Consider the following 21,932-nt stretch of genomic DNA (forward strand, 5'->3'; position numbering starts at 1 on the left):
AGTTGGACCAGATGACCTCTGGAGATCCCTTCCAATCTAAATTGTCCTATGGTCCTGCAAAATGTTGAAAAATAACTGTAAGGTCTGAACTATCCTGGAGTTCAAAAGTAGAAGGAAGTTTGACTAGAAATAATGCAGGAAGTAGGACTACTAGAATTTTCCTGGAAACAAAAGTGAAGAAGCTTGACTACAAGCAGCACAGAGCGGGAGGCATTCCCTGTTTCTGATTGTAGTCACATTGGTCATGCAGCTGTTGACAAGTCATATAACTTAACACCTGAGAGCTGGACACCGAACACTTACTGCTTCATTTCCATCAGCTTGAGCTACTATGTTTGTCCTATTGGAAATCAAATTTTAAAAGTCTCTGTTATAAGAGCAGACGTGTTCATGACCTTCTCAAAGCATCATTGATAACAACTCAGAAGATTGAAATCTGAAGATTAAAAGAGAATTTTTGGCATAAAAATTTCCTGGTGAACCAGATAGAATAAAAAGTTGAGGGTAGTAGCTATTTTTCTAAAATATTTTTCTGCAATTTGGAGGGGGTTAGATAGAATTTATCTGCTAATTTGATAAAGATTCAAACCTACTGAAATTTTTATCTGGTTACTTTTAGGTTTGTTTGTTTCCCACTGGGCTGCGTGTGGCTTGGAGACTGTCCAAATTCTTAAAAGCTTTTCTAGGCTATTGGCTTAGGATATGGACAAAAGACCGAAGATCTTTCAGAACATACTCTTTTCTGCTTCCTGCTAGCACACTGGGTGCTCACCATTTCACATTGGAGTAGAGGCCAAGGGATAGATGTCTGAGATGGCAATATTGCAGATGACCGCAGAAGATGCCATTTCCTTATGTTAAAACCTATTATTTGAAAATTCTCTAACTGAAACCATACTGAGGTTCTGTTACAGTCTCACAGTTTTAAAGAGGAGTCATAAAATGTCAAGATGTCCAGAGCTACAGATACATGCAAAAGGAAATGATTAATGTTTTGATATTATCAACATGCCAATATTATCCCAGTAATGCAATATTGTAAGTGGAATATACTAGTTTAGCGCAATCTCAGTAGGTATATTTACAGGAAAAGAAAAAGAATATTATGAATATACAAGTCATTTCAAAGCGAGAATATTTAAAAACATTTATTACAAAAATTTCCTTACCCAAATACCCAAAATATTGGGAGATAAATTCCAATACATAAGGCCGGCTACTTTAAGTTGCTACAGCAGCAAACTGAGATAGGAAGGCCTGTCCCTATTATGCTACTGATTTCCTCAGTGAGCTATGGCAACCCACAAAACCTGTCCCTGCTTTTATTCCCCATCTCCAGAACATTTTATGCACAAATACATGGCCAGGGAATTTAGGTCATACAAAGGGAGTAATTTATCCCTCTAGCTATCTAAATAGCTAATCTCTTGCTATATTTCACCGGATTCAGAAGAGATGCTTTACCTTTCCTAGATGGTAAAAAAAGAAATAGTTAGGCATTAATTTGATGCATGGGGTGTTAACCTGGTATACGACTTTCAAGCACATCAGCGAATGCATACTGTGGGAGCAGCAACTAAGCTGGGCAATATTCAGTTTAACATTACCTTTTCCGTACAATAATGATGTGAAGAGTAGTCCTCCAGCATGTTTCTTTATTGGTTCCAGTAATTAAGTGAAACATTGTACGGTATGTACTGAAGTATGCAGAAAATAGGACACAACTGCCAATCTGTGCTAGTTATTTTTCTTACAGGTGTATTTATCTAGTTTGTGCTGATTTCTTGGACTCTGTATTTTATGATTAATCTTGTGACTAAACAACATTGGGATGATGCTGAGGCTGCGATAATGCTAGACCCTTCTACCCAACAGTCATAAACAAATTAAATTCACCATAGGTCTATCTATTACGTGGTTCTAAATAACATCCTGAGAATATTCTACTGCAAGTTGTTTCTATGCTGAGGCATTTCTTTTGGCACACTTACCTGAGCTAAGGTTAATCCTAACCTGCCTTTCATCCAGATGGGTGCCTCAGTTCAGCATTTTTGTTAAAGAAAAAGGAAACCCAGTGCCTTTCTGACACACAGAAACATGCCATCTTGGTGTTCGACTACATAATCCTTTTGTCTGAAAAGAAGAGCCCAAGTATATTTCAGAAAGATCATATTTTCATTTTGCTTATGGAACACTTATAAACTAGGACTCCTAACTGTGATTCCTAAACACAAACCAAAGTCAAAGGTTACAGCATATGTTTTTGTTTCAGCTTCCCCAAATTACTTGCAAATGTATTCAAACACAATATGAGGAGATACTTTATTTTATTGAAAATAACAGACTACAGGGTGCTGCAAAAAAGGCTGAGGTACCTCAAGCATAAACATGGAAAGAATACATTGGTTTAGAAACCCATAAATCCTTATTTGAATCTGCCAACCTGAAAGCCAAGTAAAGCCCGGAAAAACTATTTTTCCTAAATGCTATGTCTGATTAAGCCATACTATTAAATGACAGCTGAACTTTAACATTAATATGATATTATTTAAATAACTGCATGATTTTTTTTACACTAAAATGATGAATGATTTTTGGACAGCTCAATTGACATAAAGCAAGAAACCCCTTTAATGAGATTTGACAAAATGGAGACATATGCAGAGTATTCGTTACAGCTCATGTCGCAGAGCCCTTCCTGGGGAGACTTGGGTTTGGTTGTGTCTTTTCTTTCGTTCATTTTTTTTATAGTTTATTTTGATTGTCTACAGGCACTGAACCATCCCTTTCAATTGCCACTTCCTTTCTCCATGGATTTTGAATTTAGTTTGTGTCATTTACATATTACTCTTAATCAGAAAATTGTATATGTTACAGTTTGCAGTTGGAATTGTAAGAAATCTGTGGAATGAAGGTATGAGGTTCAGTCATTTTAACCTTTGTCAACTGAGTACACAAGGAACTAACAAAGATATTTTGCTGAGGAGACTAAAGAACAACATTAAATTCTGGTTTTGATACTTTACAAGTCAAGTGACAAAGCAAAAACTCTGCAAAAACTTTCTCTTCTTTCTTTCTTTTCTTTCTTTCTTTTTTTTTAATAAGGAAACTGCATTAAGCAAAGACGCAACATAAAAGCCCATGGCAAGGGTGATTTCATAGTGAACATTTCTGAAGATGCTCTAAAATCCTTTAAAACTGTGTTTTCATAGCACCCAACACCATCTACTAGAGGGATGCTTTTCCTCTTCAGGAAGCTGAATACAGGCAGAAATACGGGCATCACAAAGAAGCTCAGGTGATGTTTCATTGGGTAAAGAAAACATATCCAGAGATGTCACTAATTCAAAAAATCTGTCTGGGAAGGTATCAATGTAAATCTAAGGTTAGTAGTAATCACTGGGTAACTCCCTCCCTGCAGTCCCACATAGATTTTTAGGATGTTGCCAATCTTTCCTGTCTGTATCACCTTACTTTAACCCTAGGGACAATTTTCATAACACTGAACACTGAAAGAAACACGCTAAAGCCACGAAGTTTGACAATGTGTCTGCCCTATCTGTTCAGACAGAATTGATCATCTTAACCTTATCTCTGTGTGTAAATTTATGCTGCCCCAAATAATTTACAAACTTTCTCACATAGTATCTAACAGGTAAAAACCCCTGAAAACACTGAAATCACTCAAGAATAAGGAACACAGGAAATCATCATTAAAGAGTTTGATTTTAGAACACACACAAAAAGCCCCCCAACTATAAAGGAAGAAAGATGAGCAACGACTGAGCAAGGGGTAATTCCTCGGGGTACAGACAACTCTTTCCATAGCTGTGATAAAGCCTTCTATCTAACTATGAGTGCTTCAGGACCAGCATTAATTTGAAGACATTCTACATAGCAGCCTGTGTAAAAAAAGTTAGGTACGTCAGCAAAATGCTCTGGTTGAATTAAAACTAAAAATAAAGGCAGGGAGGGAGAGAGGAAAAAAAAAGAAAGAGCAGAAGTGTCCCTACCTTGGCCTTACCTTCGCAACATTCCCGTCAAAATCCTGGAACTCTTCCCCAGGTTTGCATCTGTTTCTCTAAGCTGGGGAGAAAAGAATCCCATTAAAGGCAAAAAGCACATGTATTCCATTCCGTACAAAGGACAGATTTTTACCGTCATTTGAGTCAATCCACTTTAGGTTTAGGCCATGACAAACTCACATGTAAGAAAGCCAGCAAAGCTCTGAAATTTAAAAATGTTTTGTCTTGTTTCCACTTACATAAAGACGAAACCCATGGAAGATAAGACATTGAGGCAACAAAGACAAACCAGCCAAAGAGCAAAAGCTTTACAAATAAAGGGTGGCGGGTAGAAGCTATACAAATCAGTACCCGTAATATCCATTGATGTATGTATGTTTATTGGTTATGTACATTAGTGAGGGCATCAAGGATGAAGAGACAGACATGCACTGTGTTCCTGATGCTTTATGAAAAGCAAAACAAACATATGTTTCTTTCATTGTTTTTCAGAAACAGTAGCATAAAGAAAAAGCAGTAATACAGAACACTGTCCTTTTACCCATTCCGCATAAAAGAAATATGCTTATACTGTCCCTTAAACACAAAACTTACTGACCTTACATAAGCCACCACTGAGATGGATGTCCAAATATTTTGTGAACACTATATAGTATGTAAATAAAGCACAGCTGTACAATATCTATTTTTGTATGTAAGGATCACTCACTCACTGAAAATAACATTTTTAGTAGTTTATTAGGACACAGGAAACCTACATTTACAGCCAAACAACTAGCTGACTTGTTCTACAGCTTTCTCAAAAATCTTGCAAAATAGGTAAAAGCACAACTGAATAAAAAAATAAATTGGGGAGATAAAAATTTAAGAAGCAAATGAACTTCATGTTAAAAAAGAGCAATTACTTCAATTGTTCCACCCTTTAAAAGGGATTAAAACCTTCCTTCTAAATTTTGTGTTTGTTAAAGTCTCCCACAAAATGATGTCTAGAAACAAAGAAGTGTATAGGAAGAACAGAGTTACAATCCTATTGCCTCTTTTGCTTCTGATAGCTGAAGGAGAGACATCTTTGGACTTTTTTGAGATCTTGGAGCCAGTGGGACATCAAAATCTTATGTAACAATGTAATAACATCAGTTATGAAATAGTAGGCACCACTGTTTCTAACATGCTCCAAAACACAGCTGTGTATACATACATAAAAACATTCTTCTCCTTATGAAAGCTGAATATTTACCTCTTCATTATCAAATCAGAGTGAAAGGATTACCTGACTCATTGACTTCTTACTAAAGAAACTTTGTTGTAGAAGACAAAATGCATCCTGTATTATAAATCCATCAAAACAGTAAAGCTGCCAAGAAAAGTGGCAGTCTTCCAATCACAAATCACCTTCACCATAATAAACCACTATCATATCTTGAGCATACACATAGCAGCAATATTAAAACCAGTTTCTATTCTGGAGCCCAATACTGTAAATATTTGCTACCGGATTTAATATTTATTACTGAAATCAATAGTTGCAATCAATGACACATAACCTTTTTGCATAAATTTCCTCATTGTTCTTGTAAAAGGTATTAAGAAAATCGCAAGTAGAAGCTGGGACTGGGTAACACCAACTAAGACTTGCTCTTAGCAATATCATATTCAGTAGGAAGGCTTGCACTGATTCTCATATCTCCGTAATTATGCGCTGTGATGGAACAAAGATGAGCATTATATTCCAGGGAGGCCTTTCCCTCATTTTTTTCCTGATTCATCTAGACAATTCAAGCTCCAGAAAAGCAGTTTAGCCCAGTTTGACACAAGTAACAGAAGAAAAAACGTCACAATAATTTTTTAAAGGCTCATTAAAAAGCTAAGTTATCTATCTATGCTAGAAGGGAATCTGAAGTACAAATGTACGTTTTACATTGGTCTTTTATTATTCATGAAGATGCATTTAACACTTGGGGCTTCTCCTCCCTTTTCACAGAAAAGTAGCTCTCTCCTTTTTACCATTCTATGTTTGATCCTAACTTTCCTCTCTTGCTGCAGGTTTCTACCTGACAGCTAGAATCAGTAGAGATAGTTAGGAAGGGGAAGCTGAATCTTAGAGGCTTGACAAACTCCTCTAAGCAAGACGACCTCATATTTTTATGGTAATAAAAAACCCACAAAATAAGTGAAAGAAACATTAAAAAAGAAACAAACACGTACACACATTGTTGGAAGATCTCTAGCTATCTCCCAAGAGAACGCTAAAAAAACACCTTTTCTTCCTGCACTGGCAGAAAAAAAAAACAACATAAAGAGTTTCGAACTGTAAGTTTGTTTTTATTTAATACTGAAATATCTGATGGTAGACGTCTTTACCAACACCAACGCACTGCAGAAGCCAAAGAACAGGTGGCATACAAACCTGTTAAATGGCACATGATGGCACTTCCTTATTTCACAGAACTGCTGTAGTGGAAACATTTTGAAATATGCTCTGATATTAGCAATGGCAAATCTACATGGTGTTTAAGAAAGTTTTTAAATACTAATACTTTGAATAATAATGAGAAAGGAAGGAAGATGAACAAGATGCTGACATTGATATCTTGCCTGCCTTAGACACATACTAACTTGAGGTTTTCCTAAAAAATGTTGCATGTTTAGAGACCTGTATAGTCCAGTTAATCTATCTGATTGTAGCAGAGCTTTTATCCCTCCTCTTTGGCGTAAAAAAAAAAAAAAAAGTTTTACTCTATAGACAGAAAACATCATGTATGTAAATTTAACCAAACTATAGAGATACTAACTCATTTAAATTTTGCTCATGAGGAAATCTTCCTAATTTTCACAACGTTGAACTGTTAAGAACTGACAATCACACTCAAGTTGACATTTCACTTTCAGGAGACAAGTTTGTTCCCTGGTTGATAAGATAATAATGCCATGTATTCAGTGTAAAGCTATTATACACTGACTGAGCACCCTCTGCCCTGGTCTTTAAAAAAAAATCTCCAGAAAATAAAAAACTTGCCAAGTTATCTAGCATCATTCCTGACCGTATTTCTGAGTATAAAGACAGTTGAGGCAGGTCCACTCATGTGGCTCCATTTGAGAACTTTTCTGAATTCCCTAAATAAAATATTTTAAGTGGCATATGATAAAAACTTGGAGTTTGAGATCTTCCATTTATGACAAGAGGTCTTTCACTGCACTGTGGTGGGACATACTTTCCTAGAATACCCTTATTTTCAACCTTGCTCCTTGCAGCTTAGAGGCTTTGCCCTCAAAGAAATTTGCTCTTCAGGTGGAAAGCACAGAAGAGGTAAAGCTATGCTACAAACCATGTGTACACAGAGTCATCAGAACTACACTCCCTCTTTCTCTTTCCCAAGGATTTTTAGGATCAGCAGAAAGGGATACGGGGTATTCATCTTTATTGCCTAGGTTTTACTTGTCTAGCTAGAAACAGAAAAGCATCTCAGACTCAGCAATCACTAGGGATGTAAGGAGTGGAGGTGAAATAAGACCTGAAAGTTGCCTGAACAACAGTTGGTAAATGCTTACAATCCTTAGTTACATTTAATGGTTTAGGTATAGTTAATGTTTTAAAATAGCTACTGCCCAGGACTTCAGAAAGCAACTGATAGACCTGACCGAAAATGCCTCATTAAAGCTGTCACATGAGGCTTTGACAATCGAAGTTATCCAGGTAAAGAAACTCCCTGGGACAGATAAAGGAGTTTTCTTAAGTGGCACTGGTCAGGTAAAGGCAGGAGGACTTCGCTTTGGCAAAATATGGCTTAGGAAAGTATCTAATCCACGTGTCATGGACAGAGTCACAGCTGCAGTCACTCCTGGTTCTGTAGCAGAAACCAGAACCAGAGAGGCAAATTTCTTAGACCGAAGTTCAGCGAAGTTGTATGCATTGGATGGGATGGGCTTCTGAGCATTTTCATTAACTCTACAGAGTACAGCTGATCCCTATGGAGGCAACAGAAGCCAAAAATGACATAGATATGTTATCTTGACTGCAGTGACAGAGCAGCAGTGTAAGAAACCACTACCTGTTCTTTCACACAGAATTGCCTATGTAGGTAATTATTAGCATTGCAGCTACAATGAGTAAGGTTGATCCACAGAAGCTCAGTCACGATACTGAATTGTGCTTCATAGAAAGTCCAAGAAGTCACTGCAATTGACAGTATAACAAACCCTTCAAAGGACAGAAAACTGACCTAACTATGATGTCAGTGACAGGAAGCTTGCTTCCAACACTGGATGTGGTGACGTCAGTGTGACTCCCTGTAGGAGAGGCTTGGAAGGCTTAGGCCCATAAGACACTTAACTGCTTCGCTGCAGATAGTGATTATATTTCACAATAGCAGCTGATTTATATAAAACTGATCAACATGTTGGATTATTTTTGCATGCACAGAGAACTTGTCCAATGCAAATAAAATCCGAGACCAGCAATTACTTAGTATCAAACTTACCCTTTCCCGAGCACGCTGGATCTTCTCTCTATCATGGCTGAGGTTTTCCAGCATCTCCTGTCCAATCTGCTCTGCATTAAAAAATAAAAATGTAAATAATGAAAAATACAGCTTGTGACTGTAAGGCCTCAAAATGCCAGGTTAGATTGCAACAACGTCATTTAATACATGTGGTAGCCTAATTACTCCTCCTAACTGCAGAAAGGAAGACATCATTATACTAAATTTCAAGTTTTTCAAGCAATGTAAAACTGAAGAAGTAACAACCAAACCAGAAGCTGCTCCCCTGCAATCTCTTGAGGTGGTCTAGGCCCTGGGAACTGACGCCAACCTTTGGTCTGTGAAACAAAGGCAAGAAGACCTTCAGATTTGCTCTAAGTGCTGGGTGTTCTTACTTCCCACACACTCTTTAAGGTCACTCGTCCTAGAAAGTCAGGAAGCCTTTGTTAAACACCAGCCATCCTTATACCTCTAAAAACACTAAGAAGTCATATTAGAAGAAAATAACTCTTTGTGCCTCTCAGCATTTACCATTGACACTTAAATAAAAGCTATTTCAGGCTAAGCCCAGTTACTGGTGTCTGTTTTGCTCTATCATGGACTATTTCTGGTAGGCTTAGAGATATGCTGTAATGGATCTCCTGATGTTTTTAATAGCAGACATATACATTAATCTATTGTCATCACCATTTGCTTACACAGGGGTTGTTTGCTTCTGCAGCTTATGCCGATCCAAAGACTGCAAAATTATAGTACAAAGACAACACAAGACGCCAAAACTTCACTCTTCAAACAGCTTCAGTCAAATGCTCCTCTAACACTGAAATATTAGCGGCAAGTATAGAGAAGAGATTTTAATCTTCAAAGCTCTATAGAAACATTAAGAAATCCTCACCGTATTTCCCTGAAGGAGAAAAAAATAAGTTAAATCATTCCCATTTTACAGATGGGGAAACAGACACAAGGAGCTGAAGCAGCTGTAGCTTGCCTCAGGACACATAGCACGTGTGAGAGAACCCGCATTTCTGTGCACATTCATTTAGGCCACTTAGCTAGCTTGCCAGAGATAGGCACCAAAACTGAGTAAAACTAAAAAACATGATTTTTTTTTTTTTATAAACAACAAAAACCATGCCTTGCTTTTGTTCTGGTGAATAAGTGGGTTCTTAAAATGTCATTATTTGAGGAATCTTAAGAAAATTATCATTAAAAATTCACCAATATGTTGGCAAACACAACTATATATATATATATTTAATAGATACAGTCCATTTTCAGGAAACAATACAAAGTAGAATCACCTCAAACTTTAAAAATTTGAGACAAGTAACTTTTTTTCTAAATCTATTTCACACAAGTTATACACTCTGCTAGATAGAGTTTAAGGAAATTCATTATATATATATTTCTCTATCTGTTGCCAAGTAGAGTACAAGTAAGATAAATATTTCCTCAGATATTTGACCACAAATTGACATCCTCATTATGCTATCTTGTCCCTCTTGGCTTGCTGCTCTTTACTTTTAGCTGTATATACAATGCCTCCCAAAGGTGAAATGTGGTAAGATATGTGGTTATTGAGTTAAAAAAGCTGTAAGGTGCAGTACAGCTATACAAATGGTAGCCTAAGAAAGCGAATCAAGAGAGCCTACGTTTGCATGTCAAAGGCTTTACTAGATGAAAATATACTGAGCTTATTCCTCATCAAAGCACTCAAAATACTGTAATACACAGATACATGCATTCAATGTAATCTGGGGGAGAAAAAACAAAGCAAAATCCCTTAAAAACAGAGAGGAAAGAAATCAACAAATTACTAACTAAGTAGCACGAGGTGAAATGATAACAAGTATTTACTGCTAAAAATTATATGTATGTTTGCACAGACATAAAGGAGTGCGAGAAGCAGATTTTCCTTCAGAGGAATAACTATAAAGTTAATGGCTAATGGCTTGGTATTTCACAAACAAAACTCAAAAATATCTTTATAGGAAACAGCTCTATTTTTATTACACCAATTCTAAGCAAGTTACTGTGGGTTTTTTTTTCATCTTCTTCCTGTCACTAGCAAGTTCACACTCTTAGCTTTTTATAATGATTGAGTTTATTTTCCAACCATCAACGTGACAGCAGCATCAACTGTAAGTGAGGGTAAAACACCATCACTTTGACGAATAGTGTATTTTCCTCTCATTGTCGATGACTGAAGACATCAATAAATAAGGAAGGAGAGCATGTCAGCCAGAATATCACAGAATGAATTGTTGATATGACACTTAGGGATTAAACCTTCAGCCATGAAGTTCAACCTAGCAGAGAGGTCTGAGAACTGAGATAGTTGCATTTCTTCCCAGCAGCCTCTATAGATAAATAATTGGACGGATCATCAATTTTACAGGAGCAGCTTTACTCTACATGCACTTTAGTTGATGATCTTTGGCCTTTTTTGGGCTAAAATAACAACATAAGTTGAACAAAGAGACATAATGGAGGTAACATAATCTCACAATAAGTTTGCAAACATAAATTGACACCTTTATCCACAGAGCCTCTTCATATCCTTGTTCTTCTCAGAAAATTCACTGATGATAGTGAAACTCGATTTTTAGCTGGGAGGTCAAGACAGTCAAACAAAAATATTAATAAACAAAGAAAATATAGACTTATAAATGATATGAAGACATGTATCCTTGCTTGGTTTGCAACTGATGGTGCCCAGGACTGGAAAAAAGTAACATTAGCCCCCAGTACCGCTAATTACAAGCTTGATACCATTGTTATCTGCTTGCTATCATTTCTCAAGTTTCTCCACGATGCTGATGTTTTCCTGGCAGTTAAAATCTTCACCTATGTGGCAGTTTCACGCTTTTAGTGCAACAGTGCTGTATAGATCTTTCCAGACTGCTTATAATGCAAATCATTGACGATGCTACTACAGTTATGTGAAAAGGTCAGGTTTCTAAGATATACTGTAGTGCAGATGCATGAATTAAAACCAATATGCAAACTGAAGGGTGTTGCATGTTGCCAGTAATGGTGTTATTTCCACAGAATCTTAACAATGTCAATTATTTTGGTATTATCCCACCCTTTTAGACAGTATGTACGGACAACGTTTAGTACAGTGCAGTCCAAAGTCCTACAAAAGACTGCGTGGTGCTGCCTCTTCTAACCGAAATTCCCAAAGAGATGCATAAAATTATGTTCTAAAATTACAGCTAAACTATGAGAAGCAGAAGGGTGAATGCATTTACATCATTATTATCTATGTACTGACAGAGGGCAGGAATATTCAATATAGCAATTATCTCAGTCTTAAACAATGCTGTGATGAACAGAAAAAAAAATTCTGAAAAAGTACATAATACTAACAAGCATCAGCCTTAAAGAGTGAATGCTAAAATTCACAGCTCTCAATGTATTCTGTCTTACAGGTGTTTGAACAAGGTATGTGACATCAGCCTCTTCAGTGTTGAACACTTTAATAATGCTATGTCGTGGGTCCAATAAAATGGTGCCTGGTTCTATGAGACTGTGTTGCGCCAAAAAAATGATAACATTTCTTATCCTAAAATGCTGAAACTAATTAGAAGAATGAAGATGCTTTCCCTAACTGAAGAGAAAACAAAACCCCAAAAACCAAACAAGTGCACACCCAACTTTCCCCTTCATATGTGCAAAAATTGGCACATGGTTGTCGACTTTTATTCTGAGAAAAATGCTAAAGACACTGATCTCTTCTAGCGATGCTTTACACTCCTGAACATGCCCTTACTTTGGAACTTGCCTGTAACCTACATGCACTATTTATTTATAAGTACAAATCGTAATTATTTAATACATGTTCCACAAAGCTCGATTTCTAATACCTACACATATATCAAGGATGGAAAATAAGTTGTGATTGACCAGTTATTCTTTTTCTTTTTTTTTTTTTTCCTCCAGCCATTTAAGTATTTATTTAGTTCATCAGCTAAACTGATTCTGAAAGAGCTTTTTATAATCACTCAAGTCAATAATACTTTTTTCCTTAAGAATCACTAATATATTTACTCAAGAGACAGGAATGATACAGAGTGAGTCTCTCCAGGCTTCTGGATAAACAAACATGCATTTTTATGAATTTTGAAGACAGAGTCCTCATTTTTCTTTTCATATGAAAAATAAAATAATATGGTACTTTTCCTCTCAAAGTGTATCCTCTATGTGTGTGTGTATATATATATATCTCAAAATACATTTCGTAAGAGGCAGCAGATATCTTGATATGGTTTAAAATGTAAAAAAAGCTTAAAAACAACAAAATCATGGAAAGGATGCCTGGAAGTATGATTTGCTCAATCCCGTCTTATGTACAACGCATTCATCTGAGCTATGTAATCAGAAGTGGGAAAAGACAAACTAATTTACTGTGGGAAAAGGAGGAGATCATGTTAAAAATCAAGATGGTTGTTCTACAGAATCATGAAATAAACTCAAAAATCCACTGTGTGTTTTGAGAGAAAGAATCAGAGTAGGAATGGAGAACACTTCCACTCTGAGATCCTCAGCCTTGCCTAGTGAATGACACCCTTTGGGGAGCACAATTCCGTGTTGTCTTTGCACAGAGACATTGCATGCTCTGAAGATGTAGCAAGAGCTTATGGAAGATTTTTGGAGAAGAACTATGCTGACGTAGACAGAAAATCAGTAAACATATTCAAGGCTGGGACACTTTTTTCCAAAAGCCAGTCCATTTTGGACAGGTTAAAAAGTTTAGATTTTAGGTAACTAAGAGATATAAATCATCAACAGCAACTTCTGGAAAAAATGTGAGAAAGCATTAAATTCTAGCTGTTCAGAGGTGACAGCAAGCAGATTTACAAACTTGGAAAATACATGTCGCAGGAGTTAGAAGAATTCAGGGCTCAGTCAAATGCTTTACGCTTCTGATAGCAGAAAGATAATAAAGTAAGTGATGGCATACCTTTAAGTGTAGGGACACAGGTAAAAGTCCTATAAACTTAACAATTTCACAGTTGATACATATTTATATTGAATAGGCAATATAACTAGAGACTGAAGAATTTAGATCATTAAAGTTATTAAACGACAAGTACAGGTTAATACAGATAAACGAAGGATAATATAATGCCTACAAGCCAATAGAGGGACAATTCATAGAGCGTTTAACAGATCAGTGACACATGACAGTTGGTGCTCAAATGCCTCAAGAATCTGCCACAGAGAAGTTAATCTACATGCTGTTAAGTGGTCACTTAACACAATAAAATAAAAATCAGTGACATGCTAGAGGGACTAGTTGGCCTCTTCAGTATAAGCAGATGCTGTACCGGTAGAAAGAGTACTGACAGTCAACAGCATACACTAAGGACATCCAACACTTCCAGAGCTGTAAGAAGTTCAGTTGCAAGAGAGGATAAAAGAAGTTGCCCAGTCTTACTGTGAAAGCAAAAAACACCTAAAAATGCCTCCCAATCCTCCAAAGTCCAAGATGTCCACCAAACTCAAAATACAAACATTTTTTCAGATGAAAAAGGCCCCTACAAGCTATAATGGATGTTCATGAAATTATTTTCATTGGCCAACAGCAAAAGGGGTCTGTTGATCCTGAGGTCAGGGAAACCAAAGAGAAAAACATCCAGAACACCTAATCAGAATTCAGGTTTTGTGCTTTGTTCAAAATAAGGAAGAAAAGATATTTGAGGGAGATGCCACATGCTTTAAGAACAAACTGGGAGCATTCCATAACTAACACCTCCCATGGTCCAGGCTTACTCTGTCCTTCCTCAGGAAAAAAAAAAAAGGCAGATGAATGAGAAGAAAATAGGAGAAAGGTGATATATGACAGACCTAGTAACTTCACCTCCAGTAGCCTTTTCTTTTTCTAAGGTTTCATACCTTTTCTGAAATCCTAACTTACATCAATCTGCTGGTATAAAACTACTCATTTCTCACTAACTGATGTATTTTTTTCTGTCTTCTCCCATCGCCCATCTAGCTCAGCTCCCTTACTAACATCCTCACAGCAACATTCACAGGAGGTGGCAGACTTTGATTCTCCTGAGCGCTTGTCTACATTGAAGTCCAGCCATTGTTCTAGCCATGCACGAGCTCAGCAATGCTCATCCCCTCTAAATTCCTCCCTTTGCATCTTCTTCCCCACCACTTCCTTCAAATAAGTTCTAAGGCAAAAGAAATCCTTGCTTAGTGCATCAATAAGTAAACAACTTGCTACCCCCATTTCAATCACTTACATAAGTGAAGTTTGGAACCAACCCTCAGTATCTTCTTTCCCTACTACTTTAAGTGCTGTCAGGATGGAAGAAGTCCCTGCTCGCTCTGAGCTTGGTGAAGGGAAAGGACACTGCTTCATTACAGTATTGCCAATCTTGGACTTTTCTGAAAGCGATTTAGCAGGGTAGAGGATTAACAATCCAATTGCATCTAAATTAAGTTGCAGAAACATATCCTCTAAAACTTGAGCCACAAACCATCACTTAATTAAACCTATGACTCCAAACAGCACTGAGATGACACAACAGCGATCTTTGGTTTGCCTAACTAAGGCTGAATTCATAGTTATAATTTAATCAAAAATGCTTCACCATCTACCAAGTTTGCTATAAACTCAGAGCAGTGTAAATAATTACCTTAGACCCTGCAGTGATGGTTATTTCAAAGACTTAAAATGTGTAGGCAGAGAGTTGGCAACTTAGACTCTGGCATTCAGCAGCTCGAGGCTCCTAAAGTTGGCCCTACCTCTACAGCTCATTTACTCTTAAAGCAATAAATGCACTTCAAGACACGGAGTTGAGCATAAAATAGATGAGAGACTATCAGCCAATCAGCAAGCAGAAAAGAAAGTTATGTTAGGCTTTCAAAAGAGCAGTAAATGTTTTGAAATGTTGAAATATGTTTTAAAATTGAAGTGTGGAGCAAGAGACCTTTTTCAAACTTATTTAACACAAAACCACAGTATATGGCATTTAAATAGTACAAAGATGAAGAACAAAGTCTGCTAGCTATATCTGTAAGCACTGGAACAATTTATTTATTTATTTATTAATGATTCTTCATGACCCATTTCTATAACTAAAATTTATCAATAGGAACAACATTCTTTGCAGATCTCAGCTTCTGGACATCAGAAAAATCTATGAGAAGAATATATCCTTCAACCGTTTTAATAAGAGAAATTGCTCCTTGAAGCAAAAAGCAATGTCAACAAATGAAAAAAAAGCCAGAGACAAATAAAATGACATTTTGGTTTGTTCAGGTTTTCCCCAACATCCTGATGTACCAGGTTTATCTTGAATCCACAGACTGATTAAAAAGTCAGGAAAGCTGGCAACACAAGCAAAGTCTATACTTGTTTGATCTTTAATACTTCCATGGAGCTAAAGAGTGTTTTAACTTTCTTGTACTGTTCAGCAATTCATTCTAAACGTGAATGGAACTATCGCCTGCTGTATTCACATTCATATTTCAACAATGAAAAATAGAAATAGTGTCCAGACATCAGAAAAATAAAACAAACCCAGAGGATGAATAATAAATAATGTTTAAAATCATTGACCAAAAACCGTAGCAGTCTGTGCAAAAATAAAGCATTCTGAAAAAAGTGTGAGTGTGTGCGCGCGCGCGTGTGTGTATGTGTGCGTGTGTATATAAACCCCCCAACTTTCTTAAACACTGGAAAGCCCACAAAGCAGGTGAACAGCTCAGCAACCTCGAAGCTGGCTTCAGTGCAACTCATTCTTTGAATACGAATTAGCAATGGGTAATCGCAGCATATTTATGAGGCCTTTTGCCTGGTCCTTTTCTCCAGTGAATGCTGTATTATTCATTGCGTGTGCCCTGACCCCAGTGCGCTCCTGTTCTGACAAATCATACTTGATTAAGACAAATCTTTATTAGTTAGCTAGTCAACTTCCCCATTTATCATTTGCAAATCCCATTTTCCTTTTCGGGTACAGTAAAAGTAACTGAAACCATTTTTTCTTCACATAAAATGAAATGCTTGTTACAGAGAGTAAGTGCAAATAGAAGCCTAAAGTCAGTAATAGATGATAAAACAAAGGTTTAACAGGCATAAATTACAAATGTGGCAAAATTAACGCAATAGAGTACTTTAGATAGGCTAAGGAAACATTAATCAGCTCATCCTTTCAACGTTCCCCATTTTTCCACCAACTAAATCTCTCAAAATCTAAATGCCATATAAAAGAACTGTATTGTGAAGTTGGAGGCTGCAAGTACCAAGGTTTAAAAAATAATAATAAAGAGAATGCTGAGGAAAGTTATTGTTCAAGTTTTCTACCAAAACCAAAAAAATCTTTCAGATGTTGATCTATAAAAGGAAGCAAAATGAATTCAAAATTATTCATGAAGCTTCAGTTTCCCTTGAAAATGAAATACCTCTCCAAAGAGATGGCAATTTGGAGAGGTAAAACCCCTTTCAAGACAATGTTAGTTTATTCAGTGGGTAATTTACAGCTAGAAAACTATGTGATGTGTAATGCACACCAGTTTTGTCATGATAGTGGTTCTGCTTGCAAAGAAGGATGGTTCTTATATCAGGACTCCGGAGATCTGAAGTAGCTACTTGGAGATAGAGGGACAAGGAGCTGATGGAAGGGACAGTCCAAAGCTTACTGAGCTGGCTGCTGTTCAAGTTCCAGCTTTGCCCCAGAATTTTATTCTGGCCTCTGGAGGGATCTCTAGAAAATGCTCACTTAGCTATATTTTTGTTTGATGATGAAGTTTAGTTATTTACATATTTTATTACATTTTGAATCTTGGTTTTATACATAATGATATTTTTACCCCCAATTAGAATCTGTGTTGATTTGAAATATACAGTAATTTGAAATCCTGCACCTAAAGGACAAAACATCACTATAAACAATCGCTGTGCTGCTTACACAGCACACTTGTTATAGACTCCTGTCTTCCTCCACTTGTATCTGCCCATCTTAAGCCATTTTTCCTTTGTTTATATTTTTATTTTTACTCTGCAGGACAAGTGCAGCTATGGATTCTGCTCCTTTTTCACACACATGAGCTAAGTGCTAGTTATTTCCATCTGCCATGTTGCTTTCAATTACACACAGAGTAATGCTGAGAAAACCACTACCTCAATAAACTCACAGCAAGGGTACAGAGGGAACAATGAAAAATACCCAATGGCCTGGCAAATCACTCTTATCAGGAGGTATACAAGAAGGAAAGAATCCAGACTGATTTTAAAATCCAGACTGAGTTTGCAGGGCTATGTATATTTAAAAAAAAAATAAATTAAAAAAGTCTCTGCTCTTGTACTTGTCAAACAGAGATACTTCTGGAAATTGCTGAGATGGAAATAAACCATTTCCCATAATAGATTTTTTTACAGCACTCCTCAGAGCAGAATCATATTTTAAGGATCAAGTTAAGCTCTTCAGATGGTGTTTAAGAGGTAGACTTACACAGGGTCTTTACTGCATGTAGACACGATTTGTTTCTAAGGCACCCCTGCAAGGAAAAATTGTTGCAAAATGTGATTTTTCAGTGTCTAAGATAAGAAGTGTGATTTCTTCTGATGGAGGAATTCAGCAATAATTATCGATACTTTTGGCATCTCTGCATTACACTACTGCTCTATGGTTTAACTGGGGGCAAACCTGGAGATTTCTAAAATTAAACTGCTCCAGAACAGAGCAGCTTACTGCACGCGGTAGCAGTTTTTGCTTGGCTTCTCCCGAAGCAGCTGCCGGCAGTGCTCCAAGTGCCATCCCAGCTACTGGACATGGTCTTTGAGTCCCCGATGATTTGGGTCAGGGTTACCAGAGAGACTGCTTCTCTCTGTTGGGTGTTATTCGAATTGCAGTCAGCAGAGATACGTGCACTGGAGGTGCCATGAAGAAGCGCTGGCAGCTGAACAGTCTCTGTGAGGATGTCCTAGCTTTGGATGACATCTCCCCTCTCTCCTGGTCTGCCAGCCCTCAGATATGTCAGCATGCAGGACATGCTGCCAACGACATCAGGTGGTCTGCTGTGGGATGTAATTAACAATTTTGTAGGACTTGCTGGCAGGCCACTGTTAACATTTATTTGTGTGAATGCTCTGTATGCTGCAGACAGAAAATTAAGTATGTTTTTCTTTGCTGTATCTTATTTCTACATTTCTAGAGGACCAACACAAGCAAAACAGTATGCCCAGTAGCCCTAGCCCAACACAGTAAAGAAACAAGTATCTGGATTTTCTGTCATGTTCGAAGATCAAGAACACGGGGAGGCAAGGTCAGATCTGGGAAAGGACCCGGGACTGCTGGGTTCTCTGTATTTGAAATGAAAGGCATGCCACCTATGGGCAGGTACCATCCAGCCGACCATCCTCACTGCTGTTACATACCTGTGCCCACGGCCATTTTCACATTTTATTGCTGTTTTGGATGCCAGACAAAAAATAAATAAATTGATCTTTCTGAAATTTCTTCCAGCAGTCTTTAATGTTGCAAGATAGGGATCTGAGAGAACACAATTTTTAATACTGGCTCAGCCACTACTGTACACCTGGCAAATATTTGTGCCTGTGTCCCTGTTTCTAAAATGGGTGCTAAGGAATCCACACTGGCACAATACAGTATGTATCATTGAAAGGATTGTATTTCTATGGAAAGCATTTAAAAACTGCACTTAGCTTCTTATATATTAATTTTCATTACAACTACTAGTTTGAATATCATTTCAATTGAAAAAAAAATCTTAGATATTCTTTTTTAAAATGAAATCTTTAGTGGCACATTCTCCTCAACTACAGGACATTATATTTAACCTCATAAAGAATTTCTGGATTATTTGAGCACCAAAATATAATTATTCCATGATCTACTGAATTGGTATATTACTGCAGTATGACATTTTAATGCAAATACCCAGTTTACAAACATAACTTTGCTGGAAATTCTCAAGAAGTGTTAAACCGATGTCAGTGTCTCAGTAATTTCGCAGTTTAAAAACAGTTAGAAATGTAATGACTACACTGCACTTGATTAAAGCATTTACAGCTCTAATCAAAAACTGACAGCAAGATCAAAGATGTTAACTTAAATCTCTCTTCTAATTATGTTTAAAATGCCACACCTCAGGCCTGTCTCTCCTCTTCTTTTTCAAACCAAATTCTGCTTAAGAAAGATCTAACACTTCTTAACAGTTCATTATCCAATAAAACTATTCAAAGCTTAAAAGCAATCTACACAATTAGTCAGGACCTCAGGGAGTCCACCGGTAGTCTTTATTACAGGGCTTCATATTAAAACACCTTAATTATATTTGTCAAATGGATTTCATTAAAACCCATCGTCACTTTAATTTTCATATTTTGACAGTGCTGGCATAGCATTATTACCACCTGCCAAGCTACGAACTACAACAAAATTATCAAATTCCTTCAAATACTAAGCAGTTTCTTTTTGTACCTGACCAATGATTTCCCTCTTTTTGGTGAATGCACCATAATTAAGAGGAATAATTAAAATTTCATATTCAAGCAGCACACATGCAAGCTAAACATACAGTGTATCTGTTGCAGGTGTGTAAATAAGAACCTATATGGATACCTGGTTGCCAGGAGCACATAATACAAAGGTAGGACACATATACTGAAGTGCTTCAGAATAATAAAGCCACGACATCAAACAGAATGCACTATTATTTAATCAAATGACAACCATGATGACTTGAAAGCAGAGGACATTTTAACTTCCTCTCATTATACTGTCATTTCGACACAACAGATCTGGGGATTATGACCATATACTGTAACCACAGTTTTATTTTAGATATAATCCATGGAGGTTCTACTTGACTTTAGACAATCACATTGAAATATAATTAAAACAAAATTATTCATCCTCTCTACATACAGTCAGTACCATGACAAGAGCTTCTGATATTTATGATACATTTCCAATGCAGGACATATCAATTGATTTTTCTTTTCTTAATTCTCAACGCCACAGCAATTAACGGCTTTAGATAATTACCAATAATGTAAAAACTAGGTACCAGCATCTGTCATGCAGCACAGTTTGGGCTGCTTAAGTCATGTGGGATATAGAAATAAATTCTTTCCTCTTTTTTGTTATTTGAAATACTGTGCGGAAAACTGAAACAAAATGGCAATTTACCATTGTGCTTATATTTACTGAGCTAAACTCAAGCCTGATTAACTCCATGTTCTTCAGTGAACATGTGTAAGAGATGAGTTTGGCCCACAACAGCTAAAACAATAGCATGCAGATTGCAATGGGGAAAAGAACAGAGAATTTTCCTTTCTTTCATATAATCATAGCAAGAAATAAGAAATGAAGAGGTTTCTGCCATATGTCTAACACACTTCACTGCTTTGTACAAAGGTCTCAAGAGTAATGATCTCTGTGTGTTATGAATATTTTAAGACTTATTAAATGTTCTTGGATTACTGTGGGTAAAACTATGGGATTTTAAAGAACCAGTTTAAATGACAATTAAATATTATTCCTACTTAAGGAAAAAGAAAAAATTAATAATTTCTTAATGTATTATCAAGGAGGAAAGCCTCAACTTCTTTCATACGATATCACAAGTTTTAGCAAAGGAATTGCTGAAGACATGCTGGGTTTTATTTTATTTCTGTTTTATTTCTTTTATTACTTTAATTGGGTTTTAATTACAAAGAAATAAATGAAGTACTCACAAGCAAGGGACTATGAACTGACCATAGATCTCTTATCTTTTGGCAGGTCACCTTATTTCTTTTATCCTATTTACTCTATCTGTAAAACAGGGGTAAATGACATTTCTACTACAATTCCACTAAAACAAGCAAGTGCCCATATACTGCTTAGTTTCTGTTATCAGGACATCTTAGAGCAAATAATCAGAATTTTTCATTCAACTTCAAACTATTACATCAACCTTGGGTGCATGTGGGGATTCCTCTTAAAAACCCCACTATCCTAGAGCAATATAGGACATCAGTAGCATTTTGAAAACAATCCCACCCCAAAACAGAGTGTAGGCTTGCTTCTACTGACATGGTGAGATCTAGCCCCTCCACTTCACACAAGGACGGATGGAGAGACAGCGAAGCTTCCCCGATGAGGAGCTGGTGGATGATGAGAGGTCACATGTGCCTTTGACACAACTGGTCATGCTTCCTCTCTTGAAATCTCCTCCTTCCTTTGCACCCATGATCTTGCTGTCTCTGTGAGGGCTGCATAACGCTCTGGTTTTGCTTCCCTTCCTCACCACAGATCTACACTTGATTTATGCCTGGAGAATCTCAAGCACAAACTCAGCTACTATTTAATAAGTGACAGATTTCCCTCTCTGCTACACTGCCATTTCCTCTCCCATCTCTCTCATTGCTTAGCCTTCAACTCAAATTCAACACAACATAGCA

General features: G+C 36.9%; 1 protein-coding gene across 2 annotated transcripts in view; it reads right to left on the reverse strand.

The window, feature by feature from the left end:
- Window positions 1–21,932, reverse strand: part of VTI1A (vesicle transport through interaction with t-SNAREs 1A) — a 270,856-nt gene that overhangs the window by 95,235 nt on the left and 153,689 nt on the right. For both annotated transcript variants that reach the window (XM_086466467.1, XM_086466466.1), the window contains 2 exons: window positions 8,504–8,574; window positions 4,025–4,086 (listed from right to left, as the gene is read on the reverse strand). In XM_086466467.1, coding sequence (XP_086322593.1) covers window positions 4,025–4,086; window positions 8,504–8,574 — 133 coding nt within the window. The remainder of the gene's footprint in view (window positions 1–4,024; window positions 4,087–8,503; window positions 8,575–21,932) is intronic.

This window comes from Leptosomus discolor, chromosome 6 (genome assembly GCF_034619465.1).
Source record: "Leptosomus discolor isolate bLepDis1 chromosome 6, bLepDis1.hap2, whole genome shotgun sequence".
Lineage (NCBI taxonomy): Eukaryota > Metazoa > Chordata > Aves > Leptosomiformes > Leptosomidae > Leptosomus > Leptosomus discolor.